General features: G+C 40.1%; 1 protein-coding gene across 1 annotated transcript; it reads right to left on the bottom strand.

Moving 5' to 3' along the window:
- kcnb1 (potassium voltage-gated channel, Shab-related subfamily, member 1) lies at positions 1 to 27,090 on the bottom strand. The gene is made up of 2 exons (XM_070838264.1): positions 26,515 to 27,090; positions 1 to 1,923 (listed from the first exon to the last, which is right to left on the bottom strand). The coding sequence occupies exons 1-2, from the start codon at positions 27,088 to 27,090 to the stop codon at positions 1 to 3; spliced, it is 2,499 nt and encodes an 832-aa protein (XP_070694365.1).

The raw sequence follows: 27,090 nt of genomic DNA on the forward strand, positions 1-27,090 counted from the left end.
TCAGAGGCTTTTATCCAAAGTATTTTGACGCCCCCTCTCAACCTTTGGTCTTCGTGCCATGTCGGGACCTACGTGATTCTCATGAGCTACCCCACGAATCCCTTCAATGGGGAACAGACAGTTCTGGCCCAGGATTTTTTGAGCTGCTTCTAAATGGTTGGTACCTTTCTGGTAATTGATATTGATGCTGCATTTGGGGCTTGAACCAGCCAAAAGGCGCTCTGAGGGACTGGTGTCAGAGACATCCCGGAGGTGCTCATCATCATCTGTATCGGCGTCGATGTATTTGCTGATGGAGGAGTCGTGGAAGGTGAAGACAGTTGGGGCCAGGCCACTGCTCTCTGGGGACTTTGGTGGGGTTCTGCTGCTGGCAGTGGTGTAGACAGAAACTTCAGGGCTTAACAGAGAGTGGTCTGACAGGACTGAGCTGTCTGAGACTGGGGACGGGCCTGACTCTCCCTCGCTGCGGCAGCCTCCTTTGGAGATGAGGTTTTTTGAGTTGCCCGAAAAGAAGAATTTCCGTGCATTCTCTGAGCATGAGGGCTTTGTGACCGACATAGGGGTCAGCATGGGCTCACGCTCCCCAGTGGTTTGATTGCCTGCCTTTGCATGCGTGTGCTGGGACAAAGTGGTTGCCAGACTGTGGGAGAACCTGTTGCTTTCATGAAGACCAAGGTCCATCCCTGGACTAAGCGGGAAACGGGGATTCTCCTGGAAGTCTGTGGCACAACTGATGTAGCTGTCAATGCTGGACAAGCTTTTCATATCGCCTACTCCCTCTCTGGTTCCCAGCACTGATGGCCCATGATCTTGGATGGCCCCCAGCTCTATCTCATCCCTCTGTTTTCCACCTCTGGAGCCCCTGTCTTTAGCATTGAGGTTTGGCTGGGATTGTGTCTTGGCCATCTGGTTGTACATCTCCTCTAGCTTCTGAACATTTAGCCTCTGGGGACTGTTGGCTCGGGCCTTGTTGGGAGAGCCTAACTCTTGGGCGTTGAAGGAACGGTTTGAGCTTGTCTCTGATGCAGCCCTCTTGGGGGTCCATTTCCAACGGCTTGGAGAGAGGTGGTTGTCATGAGGCCTCTCACTCTTTTCTACCACCACATCCATCAGCTCTGCACTACGAGCAAATGCCTCTTTTAAGTTCATTGACACAATGCTTCCATTTCTCTTCGCCCTCTCTAGGGCCTCCCTTCGTTTAAGTGCTTTTTCCTGCCTCTTTTGTTCCTTGTAGAATTCAGAGAAGTTATTTACAATAATGGGAATAGGTAGGGCAATCACCAGTACTCCAGCTATGCAGCATAAGCCCCCAACTATCTTTCCCAATAGAGTTTTGGGGTAGATATCTCCATAGCCTACTGTGGTCATGGTAATAGTAGCCCACCAGAAAGAAGCTGGAATGCTTTTAAATTTTGTATCCTCCTCATCCTTCTCAGCGAAGAACACCAGACTGGAGAAGATCATGATGCCCATGGCCAGGAAAAGGATGAGCAGACCCAGCTCATTGTAACTCCTCCTAAGAGTGAAGCCAAGAGACTGCAGACCTGTCGAGTGACGAGCCAGCTTCAGTATACGCAGAATACGCATGATCCGAAAAATCTGGACCACACGGCGGACGTTCTGAAATTGCAGCACGCTCTTGTTGGATTCTGTCAGAAAGATGGTGACGTAGTAGGGCAAGATGGCCAACAGGTCAATAACGTTCAGTGGACCCTTAAAGAACTTCCACTTGTTGGGGGAAGAGAGAAAGCGAAGCAGGTACTCCATGGTAAACCAGGCAATACATACAGCTTCCACGTGGGCCAGTTGTGGGTTGTCTGTGGACTGGCCAAATTCATCAGTGTCCTGCAGCTCTGGAAGGGTGTTCAGAGACAAGGCAATGGTGGATAGCACAATGAAGAGGATGGAGATGATGGCCAGGATCTGAAAGACAAATTTATAAAAGTCATATTAGTAAGGATACCAAGATCAGGGAAATACATTTATCAGTCAAAATCAGATATGAATAAAATCCTCAGTCTGATATGACAAAAATTACACCCTACACAAAATATACCCAGTATATTTGAAAAGGTTTTTGATTACAGTATGAAAGTACTGACTGTAAGTTGATTACAGTATAATAACCTCACAGTCTAAAAAAATCTTCACTAACTGCCTGGCTAGTGTGTGATTGGCTGAGGGCTAATGGATTGGATTGATTGGATCACTTATTTATTCATGACTCACTTATCAGGCTGATGAGTGAGTTTGGTTGAGTGGAAAATGATGTTTAGCAACCAACAAACAAAAGCAAAAGCATCAAAGATCACAGTATATGTGAATCCAATGGCTTCAACTGTCAAATATTTAACAAATAAAGAAAACTCTTCATTTTAGGTGGATGGTGATGATGGTGGTGATGATTGGAGTCACAATGTTTTCAAAGTAAAAAACATATTATTGGCTCTGTGAGGCTGATGTCAGCATGCTTACAAGCTCACAAAGACAATGCTTACATGCTGATGGATATAATGTTTACCATGTTTACACATTGTGTCATCATAAAAACAACAAAAGTATTGGCAAAGTGATATTTTGACATGATGATGGCGCTAGATGACGTATCATTAAATCATCAAACTTATTACTGTTTTTCCTGAGACGGTAAAATGAGTGTCGGTACCAAATTTCATGACAATCAATCAAATGGTTGTTGAGACATTTTACTCAAAACTACAAATGTGAACCTCATGGTGGCATATGTTTATATGCCAAGAACAAGTGTGCTCAAATAGAAGCTAGATGGTAAATGAAAATAGGTTAGGGACTGCAGCTGCAGTTCTATAATAACAGACAGAGCCCTTGAAGAGGCTCTTGTCCACTTTCCTCTGCAATTAAATTTGCATGAAGTTGTTCAGATAATTAGATAAGCCTACTATTTTTACATAGTCCTGATCGTATTCATTATCATCCAAATCATTGATATGAGGATTGCCAGAATAAAATGGTAAGGTTCAGGGCTTCAGGGCTCTGTGTGTAATCATAGCACTAATGTTACAAAACATTATCCTTGTGCTATTTTACACAGGTTTTGCTCTTTACTGGTCTCTCTATATTTAAAGGGGAAAGGCCTAATACTGCCTACCACTCGCATCCCCTGCTGTGACACCACCATGACATAAAAATGAACTTGCAAGGAGCAGAATGTCCCCAGAATACACTGCACTAGATGATGCCTGATTCACAGTGCACAGTTTCAGAGAACTGGCAAGTCTGTCAGAAAGCAGCATCCTGGCACACACACACACTACCACACTCACACTCCACCAATCATGCTAACAAGCAAATACATGGTGGTAGACTACACCTCTTTTAGCACCGTATGACAGCTCCTCTCTCAACCAGCATTCATAGTGTAAACAAAAAAATCGCTTCATTTTCTTTGAAGTATATTATTCTTGTAGCTTGAGTTTGTTTGATCTGAATAAACGACTACTCCTGTACCACAGTGAGAAATACTAGAGTCAATATTACCCTGCCATCCAGTCTGTAATATCCGCTTAACACCATTTACAGCTCAGAACAAAACATGTTTTTTTGTGTATATGTGATTAAGAACTGATGAGCTTGTGTGCAGTCAAAGTTGGGACTCTTTGTTTAAATCAATAAATTCATTAATGCCACATCACAAGCTAAAGGTCAGTTTAACACACCTCTCACTTCACTGAGGGGTATATAAACATGCAAATATTTTGGTTGTATTTGGTCAGGTTTTGACACACGTGTCACCAAATTACAGCTGACAGACATGCACAGTATTTCATCCATCCATCCTTTGTCTATACAGCTTATCCTTAAGGGTTGTTGGGGGACTGGAACCAGTCACAGCTGACTTTGGATGAGAGGTGGGGTACACCTTGGACTAGTCGCCAGCCAATCACAGGGCTGACACATAAAGACATAAAGACCATTCACACTCACATTCACACCTACGGGCGATTTAGAGTCACCAACTAACCTAACCTACAAGTCTTTGGACTGTGGGAGGAAGCCGGAGTATCCGGAGAAAACCCACGCAAGCACGGAGAGAACATGCAAACTCCACACAGAAAGGTTCAATGTAGTTTGTATTCTGCTGGACAGATGAAAATAAGATGTAGCAAAATACTTTAAGAGCTTGTATTTGTTTGTTTGAAATATTAAATACATTTTTTAGAATGTCACTTCATTGTCAAATGCAACATGTTTTTTAATCCCCATGTTTAAAACATAGAATAAAACTGTACAGAGACTACTAAAAATGTCAATTTGTGCAGAATGTAGTTTTTTAAATCACAAATTACTTGTATTTCAATTAAGTACATTTTTTCACACCAGTATTTTATGTTTTATTCAAATGCATTTGAAGCGCAAGCATTTGTAATTTGTAACAAGGTACTTTTTGATTTATTTGTGCCTGTCTCATCTGAGGCAAGGTGAACAGAATTCAACTGTAAAATATTTTAAAATGTTGTGAACAACACAAGTATCTTACCAAGATAGATAGACACTGGCCACTCCTGTGAGCATTCATTTGATAATAAAAAGCTTCCAAAATCAAGGAGGCAGCATTATCCAAGTGTATATTGTGAATACTTATAATAATCTGACATATTATATTCTGTTTTATAATCACTCCAATGCTCCTAAATGTTTATTACACAAAACATTACATATTCTTATTTAGAATTTTTTGCAACTGTACCTCCATGCTGAGGTGATAAGGTGAAAGGGGAGTATCTGTTCCTTTCGTGAACCAAGGAAAGGATTACTTGGTGAACTATAATTTACACTTGTTATATTAACCCTGAATGACTCCAAGCAGCACAACTTAGAGGATGAGTAGGAGGTTGTAGCTGGAACACAGAGCCTGTTTTGGCAAAAACCCACACGAATGAGGTTAGGATGTTATATGATGGAATAAATCAGAGAATAGTTAAATTGCAGCTTAGACCACAAATATAGTGTAGGCATATTCACCTGTTTGAAATTCGATCTAGAAGATTATGAAATTATTTGAGTATGGTTTAACTTGAATCACAAAACAGAGCAAAATAATAATTTCCTCCTCCTTTACTCTTGTTATGCTTGATTAAAACCTCATCCATGCACTGGATCTACTGGTTAAACTCAGTGTAAACAAACAGGCCAAAGGCCAGTGTCGAGCACATGATGCAGGGTTTCCCTGTATCGTCCAGAGGAAATGAAAGCAGAGCAGCAGAAACAGGGCAATAGCAACAGTTGTTAGGAGGTGACTGGCCACACGGGCCTTTACAACTGCCTAATAATTCGGAGTCCACTCCCAAGAGTACAAGTGATGGCAACCTTATCTGCAACCAATCAGGACAGGAGGACACTGTTGCCATAGCGTCACGGCAGACATGAATAATGACCATATCTGTTTATTTTCTCCCCTCAGTGCTCTTCCTCTCCTGTTCTGTAGAAAATCTATTTGAATCAAACACTTCAAGAGCAGAGAGGTGCTGGGACCCGAGAGTGAAGGTGGAGCTGACGAATGCAGCAGGAAACTGAAGGTACGGAGACGGTGCAGCGCTGTCAGGAATGGACAATTATAATGTTGTTACAAGAGAGGATCAATTGTGCAAAGAGGGTTTATTGTTTGAGTCAAGTTGTACCTATCTTTTGTTAAAAAAAAATTGCCTCTTAAAGTTCTCTCATTGAGCACCAGAATTTGTATGTAATGAGTCAGAAAAAGGATGGAGACATGCTGCTCACAAATCTGTAAACTTGAAGCAGTGGGAGATTGTAATTGCAAAAGAGCAGGACAAAAAAAGGACAGAGGTAATAGGATTGAGAAGCTATAAAAAGGTCGCTAATGAAGGCTGCTGTGTAACATTATGGTTATGAGATCAAGTTCCACTGGTAAACCCTGCACATTTCCCTATGGCCCATGTCCCTGTTGCCCTGCCTCCACACACTGTGCCCTCTCTCACTGCCTTGCTTGTCTTTATCTCTTTCTATCCTGGGTTGTTTAATGTCACAGGGTGCTAATTTCATCGAGCTATTGCACTGCAAATCTGAGATAAACCTTTGAGTGCACATAGAGGAGACAGCAAACAAACACATGTCTAGGAAAAGGTTGAATGGGGCTCCACACATGATTGCAATGGCATCAACGCAATTATAGGCTATTTATAGACTCACACACGCAACAAAAATGATGTTAATAGCGACCATACCCTAAATGATGTCCTCTGCGTCATGCAAGTTCAGTTTGATGAATACTCTAGTATTGCAACCAGATTATATGGACACAAAAAATGAAAGTGACTCCCAGTGAGTGCTCCTTGGTGGCCTACTAAAGGGAAGAAGGGAGGGAGATATTTATATCTAAAGGAGAGGAAAAGACAACATGTGTGCAAGGGACGGAGAGAGGGAGAGAGAGCGAGAGCAGATTGACAGGAAATCCCACTGTGACTCTAAACAAAGCCAGATCACACTGGTTTGTGTCTCTGGTGGCACATCGTCATGTGGTTCAGCAGACACAATAGCCTGCACAGACCCCCATCTTCTACAGGACAAGGTGACACCAGCCCTCATTACGCTGTTTGAAAAGATATCCGGGACACAAGTGGGGTGAATGTCACCCTCAAAAACCACCCAAACGCACAGGCAGCCCTGTGACATTGTCCTCTGAGTTACATTTGGAAGAATTCATATGGAGAGAAGAAGAGGGAGTAAACCTGACAGTGATTGTACAGAGACTTTTGGTTCATACACTATACATTTGCCAAAACAATTTCAGCTCTCCAGAGACACACACACTTGAGGGCTCAGGGAGAGGAAAAACATTCATAATTCATTTGCAATTATTCCTGGGCGTCTTACGGTAGCTGTACTTGTTGTTTGCTCTGCCACCAACTTGTTCAGATACGATGGCCTGGTTTTATGTTGGCTGTGTCCCAGCAGCTGTGATTAATTTTCTTTGTGCTACATTGGTTTTGTCAGGGTCGGACCCATTTATCTGTCTACTCAGTCCTCGTCCAAAGAAGATGGAACCTTGAACTTTGCACTTTTTTATATAGACTTTAAGACTATTATAAATCAGATGTTAACCCTTAAATGGCCAATGTGAATGTGAACGCAGAACTAAAGAAAATTTGAGGTCACTGAGGCATCAGCTAATAAAATAAAAAAATATAAAGCAGAAACCACTGCTGGACTATTTTACAGCAGTTTTAATAGAGTTTTTGGCCATTTAGGGACAGAGAGAAAAAGACCAGTGAACATAACAGTGATGTATTATCACCATGTAAAGTTGTTGTAGTTGTGAACATGTTAGGAAAACATTGTTAATATTACTATTACTATTAGTTGTATTAGTAGTATTATTACCTATTAGCTCTCATGACGAGTTGTGATTGTTACCCCATGTCCAGGTCACTCTTTTGTTTTTAGCATGAATTTGGTGTTCCTCTCCAAACTGTGAAAGAAATATTTTGGCTCTTTAGCTGCTAAATGCACAACTATGTTAAACAGCTAGTTGCTATCTTCGTTGGCAGGTTTGTACAGCGGGTCTACCAGAGATGGTGAAGGGAAACAAGATTGATGAGAGATGAAAGTGAACAAAACAGTAAACTTATGGGTAATAAAACCAAAACAAGAGCTAAAAGATGCTGAAAATGCTCTGTAGAGCTGACGAGAACTGCAGAGTCAGATAATAATTTTCGATGGGTTCATCGCTCCACTTTCACATCACATATAGTTGTCTGATTCATTGTCAGTATAAACATATTCATTAGCGCAGCTTTAACGCAAGACTATGTATACAGTGACCAGAGGTCCCAGTTTGTTTTCAGCACTTACATATCATTTATCATGTTCCTGTTCCCTCTAGTTATTACCTAACCCAGTATAAACACAACTGCAACATGCATCTGAATTCAACGCTGATGGTCTGTATGTGAGTCCATCAATCAATGCGTTGTTGTGAAGGCTGTTGCTCCCCCATCCTGGTGAAAACACCTATGGTGGGTTCACACGTGTGTACATATAAGGCGTACTTAAGGGTCGTGGTTTGCGGTCTCCCAAACTATGCAACCTTAACACAGCAGCCACCACAGCCATGTGTCATGCTTATGGGCTAATAGTAAATACCAAAACATAATTTAGCAGTATCAGCGGTGGTGCTTAACATTAGCTAAAGTGGCAGTTGCTTTTAGCTAACGTTAGGAACCATCAGCTACTGGCCATACCAGAATAAGTAAGACTGTAGCAGCAAAAAACTCTCACGTGTCTTGTCATGAGCAAGACCGTGGTTTATCACTTATTGTGTTATCTCCTCATTCAAAAATGACAACGCTTTAAAGGTCTATGCACACTTGATAATGTGTTAGTCATCTTGATTTGTGGTTGTATTTGATTTAGTTGTTTATTTGGTTCAGCCACCCTTGGTTAGGTGCAGTTCAGGCTAGTGTTCCTACGCTCTAATAAGTTTGGTGACATCCCAAGAGACAGTTCAGGAACTCCCAGGCTCTCAGTGCTGCAGCTGGCACCTTTCTCATTAGCAGCAACAGGAGCAACAGACATGCCGCTGTGCTTTAGCAGTGGAAGCTCCTATTCCTGTGAGTCCCAACACCACTGCCTGTTAACGCCGCCAGCACTCACCCAGGGAAACACATTAGACCTACCTAATAAGGCCAGGTAGTACTCTTAAACTTCCATTTAACACTTAAATAGGCATGGACTGAAAAGGTTTTAGTAAAGTTGCATTTATTTTCAGGTGGGTAAATCCAGGTCTTGCTTGATCACTAAGATCCCCTGACTAGCTGACTTGCTTTCCCATCGTCCCCTGAGCCACATGCGAGGCCACAGGGATACCATGCAACACTCTCCCAGCCTCGACTGCCAGCCACTGTCACCATGACAACCCCCTCGAAGCTCGACAGGAGGTGGCTACGTGGACCTGCTTGTGAAAAGCAAGTCTGACAGAGTCTCCTTCTCTCCGTCTCTCCCTCCCTCCCTCTCTCTTTCCCTCTATCCCTGATTTGTACCTAATTCAAAGCTCACCCAGCTTTGAACCATCTGTACTGCTCCAGTCTCTGTTCTATCTCTAGGCTTTTCTCTTATTTGTGTCAGTTTGCTGTTTGCATTTCAGGTGCTGTGCTGCTGTCTTTACATGCTTTATACCACACCAGTGTCGGTCTGTGGCACTGTGGCGCTGTGTTTTCATGATTTTAATGTTTTCTAAAAAGTGAAATAAAGCTTAATCACAAATCTCCCCTCAGTATTTAAAACTGCAAGACATCATCCTCTGGCATGGATGTTTAAACTGCATGCAACGCTTCTGTCGTCATATCATTGATTGGATTAGAAAGCATCACAGAACCACAGTATTGATCGTCATCCTCATCAAGATATTATTGTCAGCGACTGATAGTATGAGAGTAATAATATAAGCGTTAAATAATGTGAAATAATTCACACCCCTGATTCTGAATGTAGAAGGGTTCTGCCTCTCTGCCTGTGAAAGAGATGGGGTTTCCATGGAGACGGGAGGAGACTGTGTCTTCCACATTTCCCCCAGCATGATATCTTGAAACACACACACAAACACACACTCACATTTGCAGTGGCTCAGCTGTAGTCACTCCACCCTACATCACTTCTGCTTGTAACTTTGAACAGCAGAACCTCATTTATCTTAACCTCCCACATCTTGCCAGAATGAATAAGTTGTATCTTGTGGCTCTCCAAAGGAGCCACAGCCAGTGCAGCTCTCTACACAAATACACAGGCCTGTAGATTCAAGCTAGTGACCCATGACCGAGACCTTGCTTCCCTGCCGTTAAGGCTACTGCATTTCTCACCTCTTGTATGTGTCTTATTGATGATCAGTAGAAGGATTGATCTCTATAAATAATACTATTATATTCTATTTATGATTGTCATTGAGTTATTTGCTTAAATAATCTGCACATGCATTGCACAATACAATCCATTTCTCTTTTCTTCAGTGTTTTTCATATATTAGCAATATTCTGATGATAACTTAATTTACATAAATTCGGATGCATAGGTAGGAGTATTGAAATGATTGCCAATATTCAATAATATCTACAAGCCTCTGTATGTTTTTTTATTTTTTTCCTTATTTATCCCCTTAAAACACGGTGTACTCACAGAAGAGTCTGAAACAAGCCATTTTTGGATCAAACTTCTCCCAAACACATGCAGTGCTTGCATGCACAAAGTGCAGCACAACCCCATTCAGTAATCTACTAATGTGGGTAGGAAATCTATGCCTGGACCATCCATCTCCTGAATGAACCCCACCTCATCTCCTCTGCCTCTCAATTATTCATGCATTTCAGATGAAGAAGAGAATCCAGACTCAGCATCTATATTTAAACTCTGACTGGTCCATGGTGGCTGTATAAATAGAAACAGTATAGGGCCTGGTCTGGCACACCAAAGGAGGCGGTTTTCATCAGGAATTTTAACTCGAAGCATGCAGCAGTTATGTACAGGCATTTGCGGACTAAGAAAATATCATAGAGCAGTTAAAGATATATGGGTTTCCACTGTCCATTAGATGCCTAAGTGTCCACACTGCACAAAATAATTTGTTTTTAGCAATACTGAACAGTCACACGCTGAAAAGAAAAGTGTACATCACAAGGAACTTTTGCATTGCACAACATATAGAAACCACCACATATATAAAGAAGTAAGAAGCATCTGTCTAATAATATATGCACGATGCTGTTCACGCAGTCTTGCAGTCCATGGTAATTTATTTATTTCAGAAATCAGAGAACATCATGGTATACTCAGTATACTGTGCAGACAGCAGCACAGAAGGAACATGTAAACATGAGAGAAGCATCGATTTGAAACACAAAGAGAGATGCAGACAGAGAAAGACACACACACATCCCCTCTGTACACACATACACACACACACACACACATGTACACACAGTCAATCAACAATGATGCCTGAATAGAGGGCAGCTGCAAGTCTCGGCATCACAGAAATGACAGTTGCCATGGTGATAGTGACAGTGAACTTTCAAACATTTTAGTGATGGCTGTGAAAGAGAGGAATGGTAAGAGCACAAAAACATTTGAAAACAGAGGAACAAAGATGAGATTTGAACGACCTAGACTTAACTATGTGAATGTCACATATTCTACTCACAGAGCAAGGCCAGTACAAAGTGAGATTACTCTTAATCCTCAACTCAAACACATGCTTACTGCAGATATTCTGCTTACTGACAGCGTAAAATTACGCTGAGTCCATTTTTCACGGCTTGTGGGAGCTCAGATCAGTGGCCATTCAGTGAGTGCGGTTAATCCCTTTGAAAGTTATATTCAGATTAACATGTAAATCCTTGAAATTTTGGTAATTAGACAGCTATAAGCACATGGTGTTTGTTTCTTGAAAACATCCTGTTGTATTAGTCCTGAAATAATTCACTCACTCTGCTTTAAATACCTGCCAGGTCAAAGAGAACATGTCTGAACGTACTGTATGACCCAAGGATGAGCACAATATACATGAATGCCATATAATTCAATTACTGCAGCATGTACAGGAGGCGCTGTGCTGTACTAATGTAATGTAATGTAAATGAATGTGCAAGAAGACAATTAACAAATCACCTAGCTCCACCCCCTTAGTTACTGTTGCTATGCCCTCGGGCTGAGCTTTCCATTGGGTTCTCACTCAGCATGTACAGTCTGAAAGCGATGATAATGGTGACAGATTTACAGCTTGAAATTCTTAGTTTGGCTCAAACCAATGATTGTACATGTCTATGATTTCAGTCAGATCTAGACAAAAGCAGTCTTCTCCATTCTAGCAAGGGACCGTCGCTGGAAACTAGCTACGTTCAGACAATCTTGTAAAATGGGTCTGAAACATACACTTGATGGCTGCATGCATGATACCGTGCTAAAAAAAAAAACTGTGTCTGAATTTACATGTCGCAGGCAAAAAAAAATTAGCATCCGCACCAGCTGATGATCCATACAGAAGACATGAAAATAAAAAAAAAACGCATTGTTCTTGCATTGGAGTGTAGAGTTGGTTAATCCTAGTATTTTATGATTGATAAGAAAAATTTATGATCTGACTCTTATTTCATTGTAAAATATTTTTTGGCTGCCTATCTTGGACAAGCAAGACAGAGGTTGTAATATTGCTTTGCATTTTTAGTTTCACCTTTAACATTACAAGAGATAAGGCTTTTATGGGTGAAGACTGATATTGAAAACTTCCCCAGATCCAATAAGAGCAGGACAAAGCTGCGGTGTTACCCTAAACTCTGATATAGTAGGATCCAGGACCTCCTGGTTGCTAAGCTATGATTGGACAATTACTGTGATGACACACATGTGCAAGAGGTGTACGTACAGTATGGGAGTGCATGTGTTAGCATTTGGACTTGTGTGTTGAAACCTGAAAGTGGTCCCAGGCCAGGTGACAGTGCTCATCAAGCTTAAAGGTTTCTCGCACAAGTGGGAAAGTGCTCTTTCTCTCTCTACTCTCACACGCAGTCATTGGGTTGATGAAGGCTTCTCCTTCACCTTAGTGAATTCTGTTTCCGCCTCTGGCTGTCACACTTTCCTCAATGTCACTCATTCACCTTACCGCACAGCCTCCAATGAGGACAGCTACAACAAGTGGAGCAGCTTCTGGGCCTGAGAGTGCTGATGTATAGACCCTGTCGTTCTGTGCACACATATAAACGTTGAGGATAGGATGTGGTACCCAGGGTGTTGCATATCACAGTAATGACATGGCGTCTCTGCAGGGCTACGGCCAGCAGGTACCTCATGGCCAGTTTTTTATGTTGTGCGTGTAAGAAATGGTTAGGATAGGAAATGAATGTTTAGTGCTGATATAAAACGTCATGATGTGCACCTCATCTTTTATGCCCATAATAAAAAAACATACATATATATATACTCTAATACAATATACTGATAAAATATTTTTAATGGAGTAATGCGTATGAGCTAACTCAAACAGGCAATTTGAGTTGTGCTGTTACACTTATAGTTGATGCAATATACAATATATCTAATGCACCCTCATGGTAGGCAGTCAACTGTATATCTCAACAAACAGTGCCTTGTCCACTGTTTTGCTCTGCTGTGCTCTTGCTGCATCCCATTTGCAAACTCTGCTGTTACACTGATGCAACCACTGCAGCTGCTGCTCATATAACATTTAATAAAACTCCATCTCCATCTGTGGGGCCATCTGAAGTTATTCTGGAGGAGAGTTTATTACTGACACTCCCCAACATCTGCTGTGCTGAGCTTGGTTCAGGCTTGCGGGAGTAGAGGCTTGAACCTGGACACTAAATATCAAAGAAGGTTAAAAAAAAAACGTAGAAACTCACAGGAACAGAAACCAGTAATGAACTAAAATGAACTGACAAAGGATCTGGGCTGGTATAACATGAGAGGGAGAGGAGATGAGGTGGGGTTCATTCAGGAGATGGATGGTCCAGGGATAGATTTCCTACCTACATTAGTAGATTACTGAATGGGTTTGTGCTGCACTTTGTGCATGCAAGCACTGCATGTGTGTTGGGAGAGGTTTGATCCAAAAATGGCTTGTTTCAGACTCTTATGTGAGCTCATAGTAAACAGTGTTTTAAGGGGATAAATAAGGAGAAAGGAAGAAAAAAAAATGACGATGACAGATAGAGGCTTGCAGATATTATTGAATATTGAAGACAGGTGGGCTAATGGGAAACAGGTGAAGACAAGTGCAAGAGCTGGAAAACACATAAATGCAGGAACTAAGTAACAGAAATGAGAAGAGAGCATACGACTACAAAATATTACAGGAAACAATGACTGAATAACAAGACGTAACGACCAAAACATCACCTAGTATTTGTCCTCAGTATTTCCTAACGAGAATACAGCTAAACAGGAGGGGAAACAGAAGCAGATCATGACACTGAGTACATTGTCTGCATTCACATAAAATAAATCCATTCCACATGGGTTGACTTACTGAAGTGGGTATTTTCTACGTCATTGCACAGTGTGCAATAGACAAAGTGGGGAATGACATGTGACAGAGGTCCCATGTCTGATCCATATGGATCTATCTCAGTGTGTGTTTTCACCAACTGAGCCACCGTGATGTGTTTGATTATCTGTATGAGCTTATCATTTGGTGAACAGGAGAATTCTTAGTATTCCTGTGTTGACTCATACTCACAGACATGGCAGATGGTATTTATAGATTATAGTGTAATTGACAACAGTGAAACTAATTAAATGTAGATTTAGTCTTAGAAGTTAATTTATACCTTTGAAAACTAAAACAGGCAATTCCTTCTTCTGTCTTCTGTTTTAGATTTAATTGCTACCTTTATGTCTGTGTTCACACTGGTGATGATTACTTTAATTACTTATAGGTTCTTCATCCTTTGAAACATGAGCACAGCTTTGGCAAAAGATGAGCTCGGTGCTTGTAGCTTGTGGCAGTGTGCTGACAGAGGAGAAAACTATTACTGCCATGACAACTTTCCAAAGTTGGGAATCTCTTTTCAGTTTGGATATTTTCCCCAGATTCCACACTGATGGTTCAGAAAGAGAAACATCTTTGCTCAGAGTCTTCAAAGTCCTCATTGTTGATCAAACAACAGTGTGTCCATCGATGTTTTACAGTATCTGCCGTCACACAGTACACACAGTATATGATTCAGCAGTTGTGACAATCATTGATGAGTACTCTCCTTGAAGGTTAGTACTGATTCAGGGAAAATGATACAGAGTTTCCATATTAATCACTCACTCACTGACTTACAGAGGATGCTTGTAGGTCTATGACTGACATTGCATTTCCCTGGACGGCATGACCTCTATGTCCCTCCAACTGAAAGACTAAAACTACCATGTCGTCAATAAAATATACTAACTGCTACGCTGCCAAGCTTCTCCTTTTTCTTGGAGGACAGGACACAGACCGTATAATATATATGCCTTCGTATTGAGTATTTTCAGGTTAATCGTTGTTTTTTCAGAAGCATTTTACAACGCAGTACACAATGCTGTGGTAGTTACTAAAGAATGAGTGAGCGATAGATCAGGAGTGTCCCAATAATGAATGAATCGTTAGTAGTTCCTGAAAAACTCTGAAGTGAATACCATATAGTAGACAATCAACTAGAAAAGTTGAATGATATAAATACTGAGAAGAATTCCTGAGCTACTCAGCATGACATACCACTTTAATTGGGAGTCCATAAAAAGACTAAGTAATGATTGATTGATTAATGGTTAATTAATGAGTCTTTACAAGACTAGATATTCAACTAATTGTTACCTAATGATTCATTAATATAGTAACTCCCAGTCTGTTCTCTGGTAGCTCATCATTATCTACTATACAGAGCTCAATTCAGAGTTTTTAAGGAACTACTCATTAACGATTCATTAATTATCGTCTCGCTTCTGATTCGTTCCTTAGTAACTACCACTACTTTGTGTACTGTATTGTAAAATGTCAACATTTTTTCTTATGATACATTTGGCTGTGCAGATTGTTCAGATTGCCTCAGCAGTCTTTTCCTTTACAAAACCCTGAATATTTCATGATTATTTGAACTGTATATGAGTTTTCCCTTTTGAGCCGCTGTGTCCCAGGATGACTTTGTTGGAAAAAATGTCTACACTAAGAAGACTCATGATGACAATTAACTTTGAGTTGTGGCTTCGATACGGAACTTTTGTTTTCTGCTCCCATGGCAGAAACAAAATACTAACCACACACTTTTGTTGTTTTAGCCTCTGGGAAAGCGGGTAATTGTCCTACATATGAACCTCATTATTTAGAATTTAATCTGGTCCGAAGGCAAACACAAACTCAAATGGCTCATGTTCTCCATAAAAGTTATTATCAAAGAAGTTTTCAGGTTATCCAGGTTCAACTCATTCTAACTTGTTCGTAGTTGTACAAATTAGTCAAGAGACTGATTGAATATAAGAAAACTTGAATGCGAACGTGTATCTATATATTATTATACACTGTTGCCCATAAAGTTGGAATAAAATGTTTTTTACCTCTTCTCATGAAATGATTGTGACAATGTGATTTATTCTTGATAAATAAAGTGTATATCTTCTCAACTTTATTGATCAAACTCTTCCAAACATATCACAGTGAAACTTAAACCACAATTAACCTTTGCAAACTGTGTATTCAGGCTTTAACAAAATTGGGGGTATTGAACAATTATTCCAACTTTATGGGCAACAGTGTATAATACCTATAATATTTTTTTTTCAATTTTGTGCATTTTCCAGGTTCTCAAGCTTAAATAAAATTAACTTGAATTGAATCTTCCTTGCATCTCAGTACCTCGAATGTGTTTACAGGCAGATTAATATAAGTTGTTTAGCCACTCGAGTATTTTATTACTAAGTTGACACATGCACTCTAACCATTCTTTTTTATATCCTTTTTATAATAATAATAACACAGAAAAACTTGCCAGTGATGGTTTTGGTATCATGTTAATATTTTGTCTTTGCATTAATTTGACCTTAGAAATTAATGAGAAATTATTTATAAAATGGAAAAGTGAACGGGCCTTACATTACCATCATGTAAGGCCTGACAAACACAATCCTGTGACGCACAATGATTCCCATAAGAAACAGAAATTTGAACAAAACTACGTCATACGCTGACAACCCAGAATCTGAAGTGTTCTTCCCACGGGCTAAAAATCATCATCTGCTAGATTCTACTTTCCTCTTAGTCACAATCCTACTTCTTCATTTTCTATTTCTCTAGCTCAGACTCAGCATCCATGTCTCACAGCATTTCTCTTTCATTTTTACAGACTCTAACTCTCCAGATCTCTTGATCTATCCTTGTTTTTTTCTTCCTTACAGTCTTTGCTCCTCAGGCTTCCTCCTCTTGGGAAGAATGAAGTCTTGGTGTCTTTTGCTCAGAGCTCACGAAACAGCTCAATTCCAAATTAAATGAACAAAGCAGCTGTCTTGCTTTGCAGTGGCAATGCACAGTTCCTGACCACTTTCACTTCCTTGTCATCCACTGCACAAACTCAAAGCCATTTCTATGTAATGAAGGTGTGTGTTGCTCATCAGTTACAAAATCACTTTAAATCTGAATGCTCTGCAATCACTTTGCACGAACTTCAGAATTGCTGCTCTGATGACCACAGTTATGTAATTCACAACACACTTGTGAATTTTAGTGACCAAACACACAGAACATATCCACTGAAATAAATTCAGCAATAGCAAATAGAGCAAAACGAACAAATAGTCTTTACTAAACATATTCTGCAGCAGTGAAACCTGCCAAAGCTGTGCCCCAGTGGAAGCCTGAAAGGCTGAGATGACACTACAAATCCTGAACCATCCACTACAAAATGCATGATGTGACTTGTGAAATACTCACAAGCAGGACTCAACCATTAGAGAATCTGACATCTGCACATTTACAGTGAATGAGGATTAAAATGTGCAGCACAATGCTAAAACAGCTCCTAAATATTCCAAAAACTCTTCTTAAAACTTCTGTCCAACATTAACTTAGCAAAAAGATGTTTGACAATCATAATTTTGATCATCTTCACTGTGGCTTGATCTTTCATGGTAATATGGCCTGCGCTCTTATGTTACATCACATAATATACCCCTAACATATGAAATGATAATTACCACTGCCACTGGGGTTGTGCAATTAACCCATACCATCCTGTTTGTTTGTTTGTTTGTGACTGAATCAGCATGAAATTTATTTTCTTCAGAAGAAGAAATATTGATTTTGGAAACCCCCAGGAGATTCTCTGTATTACCACCATCAGCCCAAATATTCAGCCCTCTGCTGAGTGTGTCTCCTGACCTGAAGCATAATGTTTATAATGTAACATACTATTATGCTGCCAACAGAAAGAAACCCACTGATACTGAGATTCTCATCACCTTTACTGGTACCATCAGGCCAAACTTCTGCTACTGTTGTGTAATCTCCCCAACAGACTGTTGACTGTGACAGTACCAGACAAGTGGGGCGATTATCAGGCCTTGGTGGACATCTGCGATTTACAGTGTTTTCCCCATCAACTACTCACCCTAAAAGCATGAAGTATATAAAAAGGCAAATTCATGATTTCACTTGTCGTTCATGCTGACAAAAACCAAGAGGCTTTGAAGATAAAACAGCTGACCAGTGAACACTGCTGGTACTTAGATCTGGGTTAATGCAAGTGTAAGAACATTGAACTGTTAGGTATAAATAGCCTCAAAGCTGCACTAATGAATATTTACAAGTGAATGCTAATTTAGCTCTGTGTCTGCGTAAAGCGGCAACTGTTTTCTAACACGTTCAGCATATCAACTTTGTGAGGTGATAATACTTTAATCTTATGTTTAAATCTTGTTCCCCTCCAGTGACCAAACAATTTAATAATGCAAGTTTCTTGTATCAACATGTGTAATCCAACAAATATATTCTTGTCAGTTTCATCAAAGTTAAGCTGTTTGGGTGCCACTCTGAGCATAGTCAAAACTTCTTCCACAAAGTTGATCCAATCTTCACCATATGTGAGCAAAAGCGTCTTTTGGATGCCTTTAACATGGCATGTAAACAAAATTTTGGTGCTCCAAACTGTTTGGCTGTGACTTGCAAATGAATTTGCAATGAGGATGCAGGATAGGGAAGGGAGCCATCTCTCTGAATTATAACATCATGATCATAATTGCTCAGCAGATACACAAATCCTCAATGTGCTACCATCCATCTGGCCAAAAGTTAGGTCATTCTCTGGCTCACAACTTCCTTGGATACATTGGAAGAAAAATGTACTGAGTCTAATAGATCAAACAAATTTAACAAAAATGTAGTCTTGTTTATTTCAGCTGGTAAAATCAACTGCCAAGAGTTAGAGTTTTGTCAAAAAGGTTCACTTTGAGCCTAAAAATGGCAGCTTGGCTTGTGCACTTTAGCCCTCTAGCCTTTGAATGTACAGGTTTACAGGCTATTGGGTATTTTATTGTCAGTCCTGCAGTTCTTCAGTAATACATTTTTGACACATAGTAGTAATGTACGGAGACCCTAAAGTCCCAAAAGGTGATATCTTGAGCAAACAAGTTATTTATCCTGTGTGCAAAGATAATATACCATACATTTGAATAATGACTTCAGATGCACACAGCCACCATATAATGGAGAGCACGCAGCTAAATAAATTTCATCTTCACCTTTGAATGTCATACAATGAAATGTACATTGCTCTTGCATGCAGACATCGGACTGTCATCACTTGCTGCGTCTACTGAAAACACAACTTCCACGGTATTCAAAGCATTGGCCTATCACACCTTTACTATGCAGATATTAACTTGTTCGCACACGATAATTAACTTAACTGCTTAACTGCACAAGATTTTAAAATATCACCTTTAAATAGCATTTAAATAACTTTAACACAAAATTAGCTTGTGAGGATAATATAATAACTTGTTCACACATGATACAAAAAATATCACCTTTTGGGACTCTGCCGCAATGTAAGTAATGCCATAAAATACATGCACCTAAAGAATGTTTTGCCTTAATCTCCTGAGGTTTTCAGTCTGTCTGAGTGTGTGTGTGTGTATGGAAGAGGGAGAAGAAGAAGCTGTGCACTACTGTAGGTGTATGTGTGAGTTTGTATGTTTGCATGTACTGTCTTAATACTGGCTACAAAATTGATAGATAAGAGCTGTTAATCAATCCCTTTCCCTCTCCACGTCAATAAATCTATGTGTTAATCATACTACAGTTAAAACTGGAATATGGACCAAATAAGGTTTTGAGATTTTTTGTTTATTTTAACTTCAACCTTCAAAGGTTAATGGAGAGGGTTTTTTTTTTACTGCATTTGAATCTGACTTCAGGGCAAGTTAGAAGACGTATTACCACTCAGAGGCACTGCTTTTGACGAGGAGACATTGTGACAGGCAGAGAGAGCAACCAGCATGAAAGCAATCGCTGAGGCACACAATCTCCGAATACACATGATCCCAGCTTATATCTCTGCACCTCACAAACCCAGACAACAAGGACAAATAACCTGGGAAGGTCTGATATGTTATTATCCCCTAATCCCCTATCAAGCACAAATTTATGACTCTTCAGTGTTGCATGGTCACTCTGCAGCTTCCTGCCAGAGAGTTACATGAGATGTTTGATCCTCACTGTGTTACTGCCCTCTTTGGCACAAGCTCATGAGCCACAAGCCCAGCAGTTGTGTTCACTGCTGCTGGTTATCATGTAAATTAACATGAAGCAGGAGCTGCAATGTGTTCTGTCAGTTAGGTTAACACTGAATGTTGAAAGGAGAAAATGCACCTTTATGGGTCTTTGGATCACAACATCGTCAGGGTTGGCATCAGGGATACCGACTACTTCGAATCTTATATATCTCATAGCAGAATTTTTTTATTAGTGGACGATGATGCCTTCTCTTCTGTGGCCCACCCTGACCTGTGGTGTTCCCCAAGGCTCCCCCCTTGGCCCTGTGTTCTGGCATGCTGCTACTGGGATATTTCTTAAAAAAAACACAAAATTTAGTATCATTGTCATGCATATGACAAATGTGTGTCCCAATAAAAACAGTGACAGTAGTTGTCATCGGTTATTAACTTATGTGTCAGAATTAAAGTGCTGGACGTCACAAAACTTTGTCAAGCTAAATGAAAGCAAATCTGAAATCGTCCTGTTTTGTCCTCCAAAGTCTACCCCAATTTTACCAAAACATCTTGCTCCCTGTCATTGTGTAATACTTTAAAAGTGTCCTTTCATTTGAAAAACAAGTTACAAAAGTAATTTCATTATGTTTTTACAGTTGAGAAATCCCACAACAGCCTGTTCTCAAGAAAGCCATGAATGCCTTTAAGTCTTGGTCAGATTATTGTAATTCATCATATTCAGGGTTAAACTAAAAAATCTCTGGCCTTGAGCTTGATCTAGAGAGGTGACGGCTCTAACACATACTTGATGACAAGATCTTATCAGCCGTGTATTAGCATCGCTTCACTGGTTACCAGTTAGCTTTAGAATTGTGATTTGCTCCGCTGGCTGCTCAAAACTAAAGGTGACTTTTGCATTCAGAGCCCTTCGCTCCTGGAAATTCCAGGCAGGGATTTAAAGGGGCCTTCCTCATTATCATTATTATTAATAATATTATTACTATTATTATTGTTATTATTATTACAAATATTGAGTGGGATCTATTTGTCATCTTAATTACTGTAGTCAAAATCAAAAAATAACAACTTAAACAACAACAATTACCCTAGCACAACCTCCGTTAACTTAAATGGTGGATGATAAAAAACAAATATGACATAGGGACTGAATTATTCATCAGTGTGCTCTGCAAATAATATATTATTCAATCTATCTTAAACTACTCTTTATTTTATTTTAGTGGTATTGTCTTCTTTTAAATACTCAAGGGATAGTTGTTCTAACTGCTATTGGTTTATACGCTGTTGGTTGCCAGACAGATTCCCATACACATAGAGCAAATGCTCCTCAGAGGATGAATCCTTTTTGTGCACTCCATGAGCATTCCTCTAGGGCCAAATTTAGAACATCCCCTCATTGAATAAGCAGACTGAAGAGGGAGCTTTGACTGATACAAGTGTAATTGCATTACAGTAGTCCCAGTGGGGGGAAAAAAGCATATATAGGATACCAGAAAAAAAATTGACAATATTCTTGTGCATGACAGCGAGAGTTCAATATCTTTTAAAAGGCAGCCTATCTCACTGTTGAAATGGCTGGCGGAAATTGCTCGTCATATTAATATGACCTTAGAATTATCATCATCAAGTTTTAAAATCTTTGGTCATTGGATGTGATTAATGCAGGTAACAATTAGTTAGACTACTGTAATTGTTGGACTGAACTGTATGTGCATCATCATGGCTTGTGGAGGGAAAGCATATAAACCGAAAACAACAGTGTGCCAAGAATTCACCCTTGGGGAACACCACAATTAACAATAAGAGTCGACTGTTACAACAGAAAAGGTTCTGTTACATAACAGGTCGAAAACTGTACCCTTGTGCCCAAATTTCTACAGGGTGAGGGAGATCAGTGATGAATCTGTCAAAAGCAACACTAAAGTCTAAAACCTGACTCAAAACTCTTAAAACAATTCAGGGCTGGATCTTCTCAAGGATACATAGGGTCGGGTGAATCTGTGCCTCTTTCCCAAATGAGGCTATCTAGCCTACCATACACCAGAAAAGTTGGTGAGGACTGCCTGAATGTGCTGATCTCTGCAAAATGATTTAAGGGATTTGCCAAAAATGTGCTCAAAAGAAAGCTATATAACATCCTTTAAAATGGGACAGGAATCACTGGTCTTTCAGGAGATATTTAGCCCATGAATTGGGACACAGCATCCATGTTTTTATACGACTTCCTATATATCGTCTTCAGTTTGACTGGCTGTGACTTTACAGCTGTCAGGATTGGTGATCAATCCCAGTCTGGTTGCTTCATGTCTTGTGCTGCAGACTGAATTATGAGTAGGAATATAGCCAAACCACATTTATATGTCATCCCAAGTGTGACGTGAGAGGAGAATAATTGGAATTTGTTGCCTGCCATCTGATGCACAATACCCACTAACAGAGCAGCAATTGGTAAGTCTCCAAATTGAGACGTATGAAGGACAAAAATGACAGCAACATTCATATTTGGCTTTAGTGTCTTCTGTAAATTGGTTGAAACCAAAACCACACTGATACTAGATTCCATTTCTCTGCTAAGCATCAAACAGAATCTTAAAAATGTCAGTGAAAACTATCCCAGATGTGATTATCCACAGTTGGGCTACAGTATCTGAGTCCTTCAGTAATGGGTGTCAGAGGAGAGGGAAATATTTTTGATGACGGTCCTGAAATGAAATGAAATTTCCAAGTAATTTTACTCAAAAATGTTATGTTATCTCTAATTATTACTTGGAAGCAAGATGTGCAAGATTCACATCATAACCTTTTCATTTTTTTACTTTGTAAGTGACAGTAAACAAGGATTATTTACTTATGTGACATTTTTAGCATCTTAATCAATGTCTAATAGTTGGTATTATTTGGTATTATTAATGACAGAACCCACCCAAATCTAGGATGAGTGCTACTGTAAGTGAAAAAGGGATTTTCTTGGCGTAAATCTGACTGTTAGGCACTGTTGTGCCAGCGGTCAGACATAATCTTATTTTATGGTGACTCAAATCTGATTTGAGTGAGACAGACAATGCTGTGGCTCACAAAAAATGTAAACAGAGACAGGGAAGCTTCAAATTGGGCCCAGAGTCTCTTGGAGAATAATTAATGTGACATTTCCCTGACATTTAGTCGGAGGTATAGTGAAGGAGCCTGAAGAAGGGAGGAAGGAAGGATGCCGAGATATGAGCCAGTAAAGGAAAAGAGAGACAGGAAGGATAACAGGGCAGAAAAAACACAGGCGGCAACACTGAATTTTTCCATGAACATCTTGACAAATATTGCAGCCACTACTCACTTCCTTTTGTTGCTCTGTACAGACATTAAAATACAGGAACTAAGCAAAAGTGCAATTACACATAGACACACACTGAAACACACACACACACTGAAACACAAATAGGCCCACTCTAATGCTCAGTACCCACTCCTTCAGTGATAATAAAATTATACTTTTGTTGCATGGTAACCATTTGTTTTGTGCTCATCTACCATTCACCATCTGTTTATGGGCTGTAACACATACATTTCCATCGCTGACCCAAGAAAGGAGAGCATAGCTGATGAGCTAACACCCGAACAGTCTGTGGTCGAAGCTGGACCGCTCGACAAGCCCGCAGCTTGTTCCAGCCAATTAAAAAATGACTAAGACAACACATCAACCCCTGTCATAGCTTTTAATAGTTTGGTCTGTGGTTTCACATTGCCCTTTTACGTTAATTAGGAATTGATAAACTGCTTCTTGCTGTGTCAAGGTTTCTCTTTTTCTGGCACCATCCTCCACTACAGGCTTTTAATGATGCCAAGCAAACGAGATGATGAACACTTTTTTTAATGGTAAGCACTGCACCCACTCATCAATTGGTGGTTATTGAGAGCTATAGATTTGTAGGAAACAATATGCAGCTTCCTGTGTCATTATTCAAAATAAAGAGCAACCACCTAGGTTAAGCACTTCAAATCACTGATATTTTGATAAATTGGAGATATCAAGGTGCTATAATGGAGATAGCAGCATATTGTCGACTGAAAGTGGTCATCTCCCTTTTGTAGGCTACGGCACTTTCTTAGCTGTAACACAATAAGCATTGATTTTACATCCCTTTGATTCCTATGAAGAAGACATTTCACTGACAGACTTGTAGCACTCATCTCGTTCTGTTTGTGGAGTAGCACTGACAGTTCTGACAAATCCTCACTGCGAAGCATCAGCTAGCACTAGCTGCTAATAGTTTCATTTCCATTTCCTATGTGTTTCCCAAATGAGGCATTCTGCTCCCCTTAAAACAGTGTTGGAAAGAGACAGCATCCTCTTTGATCCCTCCAATCTAATCTAGAAGAGTGTGATCAAAGGCTGCTCATGTTTAACACCGCTGTGGTCTCCCAGATTGCAGTTGCAGGTGTGGCTCTCTGAAAGGCCTGCTGAGGGCTGGATCTGTCTTTTTGCACCAACTAAAGGTGAGCACACCTGACAGAAAGTCAGCGCTTCCAGACATGGCTTTCCGATAGGGAAATAATGTGCAGACCTCAACATCTCATTGTGACTGCAGGCATTCAACACACGGATATTACAAACAATATGCAGGTATACATGCTTAATAAGTATTAAACCTCTGTGCCATCACATTTCTTTTTCCTTGACTCTTCAGTAATGAAGACTGCTTTCATCTCCAGTTTAATCATGAGGTAAATTCCACAGTTGCCACCTAATGTTTCTTGGTTTCTAACATTTCTCTCTTACTCTGGTCATTTATTAAAATATGTGCAGTAATGACATGTCCCAACCATCTTCACACTCCTCCAAAGCATTGATTAATCCAAATGATTCAAACAATCCCAAATCATTTCTGACTTGACTCTCTGACCGTTTATGTGCACAAATATTTAATTCAATATCCCAGCCTCTTGCAGAATATCTCAAATTAATTTGGCTCACGATGATGCAAGGTGGAGTTGTCAAATACAAACAGCTAACAGAATGGGAAAGGACAATCTAAATTAATGACTTCAGGAGTCCAATATGTATTTCATGTTATAAGCAAGGGAAACTAAGTGCTATTTAAATAATGTATTGGTGCATAACATCAGCCAAAAGTGAGAGCATGTATCATGTGCATGTCTGGATGCGTGTGTATGCATACATCTATGTGTTTGAATTTGTGCATGTGTGTATGTGTGTGAGATGACTCTGCAGTTAATGACATAACAATGGACTTTTCAAGCAATGGACTTTACAAGTCTGGTAATGAGAGCATTAGAAGAGATACAGATAATGAACCCTGTGTCATGTTTTAAAGATGGTTAATAGCGATCCAGAGAGCCACTTTCACTGTTACCAAACACAGCTGACTGTTAAGATATGCTTTTTCTAGTTCTTGAGCAATGATAATGGCAGATAATAGCTCATGCATCCCACACTCGTAAATCACATCCACTGGCTTTTTCTATAATTTCCACTATTTTCTTTGTGTGCAAACCGTGGAACAACCAAAACAAAAAGGTACAACACAGAGAGGCATCACTGATTGACCTATTTTTTTCAACTGTAAACTTTCAAAAAGTGCTTATAGGTCTGAAAAGCCCATGGTGCATTTTTACTGATGTAAAACTTTTGTTTCCCTCTGTAAATAACAGCTCCTATCTATTTTCAGTTGCCCATGTTACTCAGTCAGAATACTTAACTGCGCAAAATCACATGAAGACTCAGGCCTTTTAGTAAAGACTCAATAGTCTAAAAACAGTACAGTACAGCATTACATGTTTGTTCATTTCCAAATGCCTCAAACATCCAAAGACACTTTACTTATTTCAGGAAAGGGACTAGATCATGTATCAATATGTCAAAGTAGGACTACAGTCTTGACTGCTTTGAGCTAAATGCTAATGTCAACACGCAGGCACGCTCACAGTGACAATGCTAAGATTCTGATGTTTATCAAGTGTAATGTTCACCATGATTCAGTCGCACAAATTTAAGTTTTAGTCTATAAATGTTTAGGGACAAATATCATGACAATCCATCCAATATTGTCAAGTTATCTCACGCAAAAGTCAACCTTAAGGCGGTGCTAGTGGAAAAGCCAAGGGATCACCGAAGGCTCTAGGCTTCATCCTATTGGACCATGACTGTCTGTACCAAATTTCATGGTAATTGCTCTAATAGTTGGTTAGATATTTCCAACCAGTCACACACTCATCTCTTACACCCAACACCCAACACCCAACGACATTTACCTTTGCTGCAACAGAAGAGCTGGGCTTTTCCAGAAGGTCCCAGAGCTTCTTTCGTTTTTCGGCACAACAAGTGTTGTCGAATTCTTCTCCCTCTCTGTCTTTCATATTGTCGGCCTCTCTTTTGAGCTCCTCATTCATTTGCTCCTTTTTCTGGTGGTACCTCGCCTGGCAACACGACTCCAGGTAGATCTCGTCGATGCCCCAGTAGTCGAGTTCTTGACTGAACGAAAGGGCGCACATTTCCTCCATCATGTGCAGCTTACCTGTGCGGTAGAAGTTCAGAATTGACGTGAATGCCCCCGGATGCCGATCAAAGAAGTACTCGTTCTCCTCAAGGTTGTAGTCGTCACAGACTTCCATCAGAGATTCGTGGGTGTTGCAATCTCTTAACTTTCCCAACCGCGTTCGTGGTAGCCTGTCTAACGTTCGCCACAAGACTTCATGTGGGAGACCCCCAACATTCAGTCTGACTCTGCGGAAACATGACTTGCTGCGAATGATGTCCACCGGTTCAGGTGGCAGCGATGATGTTGAGCGGGAGCCAGGTTTATTTAACTCTGCTAGGGATTTCTCCAT

Source organism: Pempheris klunzingeri, chromosome 2, assembly GCF_042242105.1.
Source record: "Pempheris klunzingeri isolate RE-2024b chromosome 2, fPemKlu1.hap1, whole genome shotgun sequence".
In the NCBI taxonomy this organism is placed as follows: Eukaryota; Metazoa; Chordata; class Actinopteri; order Acropomatiformes; family Pempheridae; genus Pempheris; species Pempheris klunzingeri.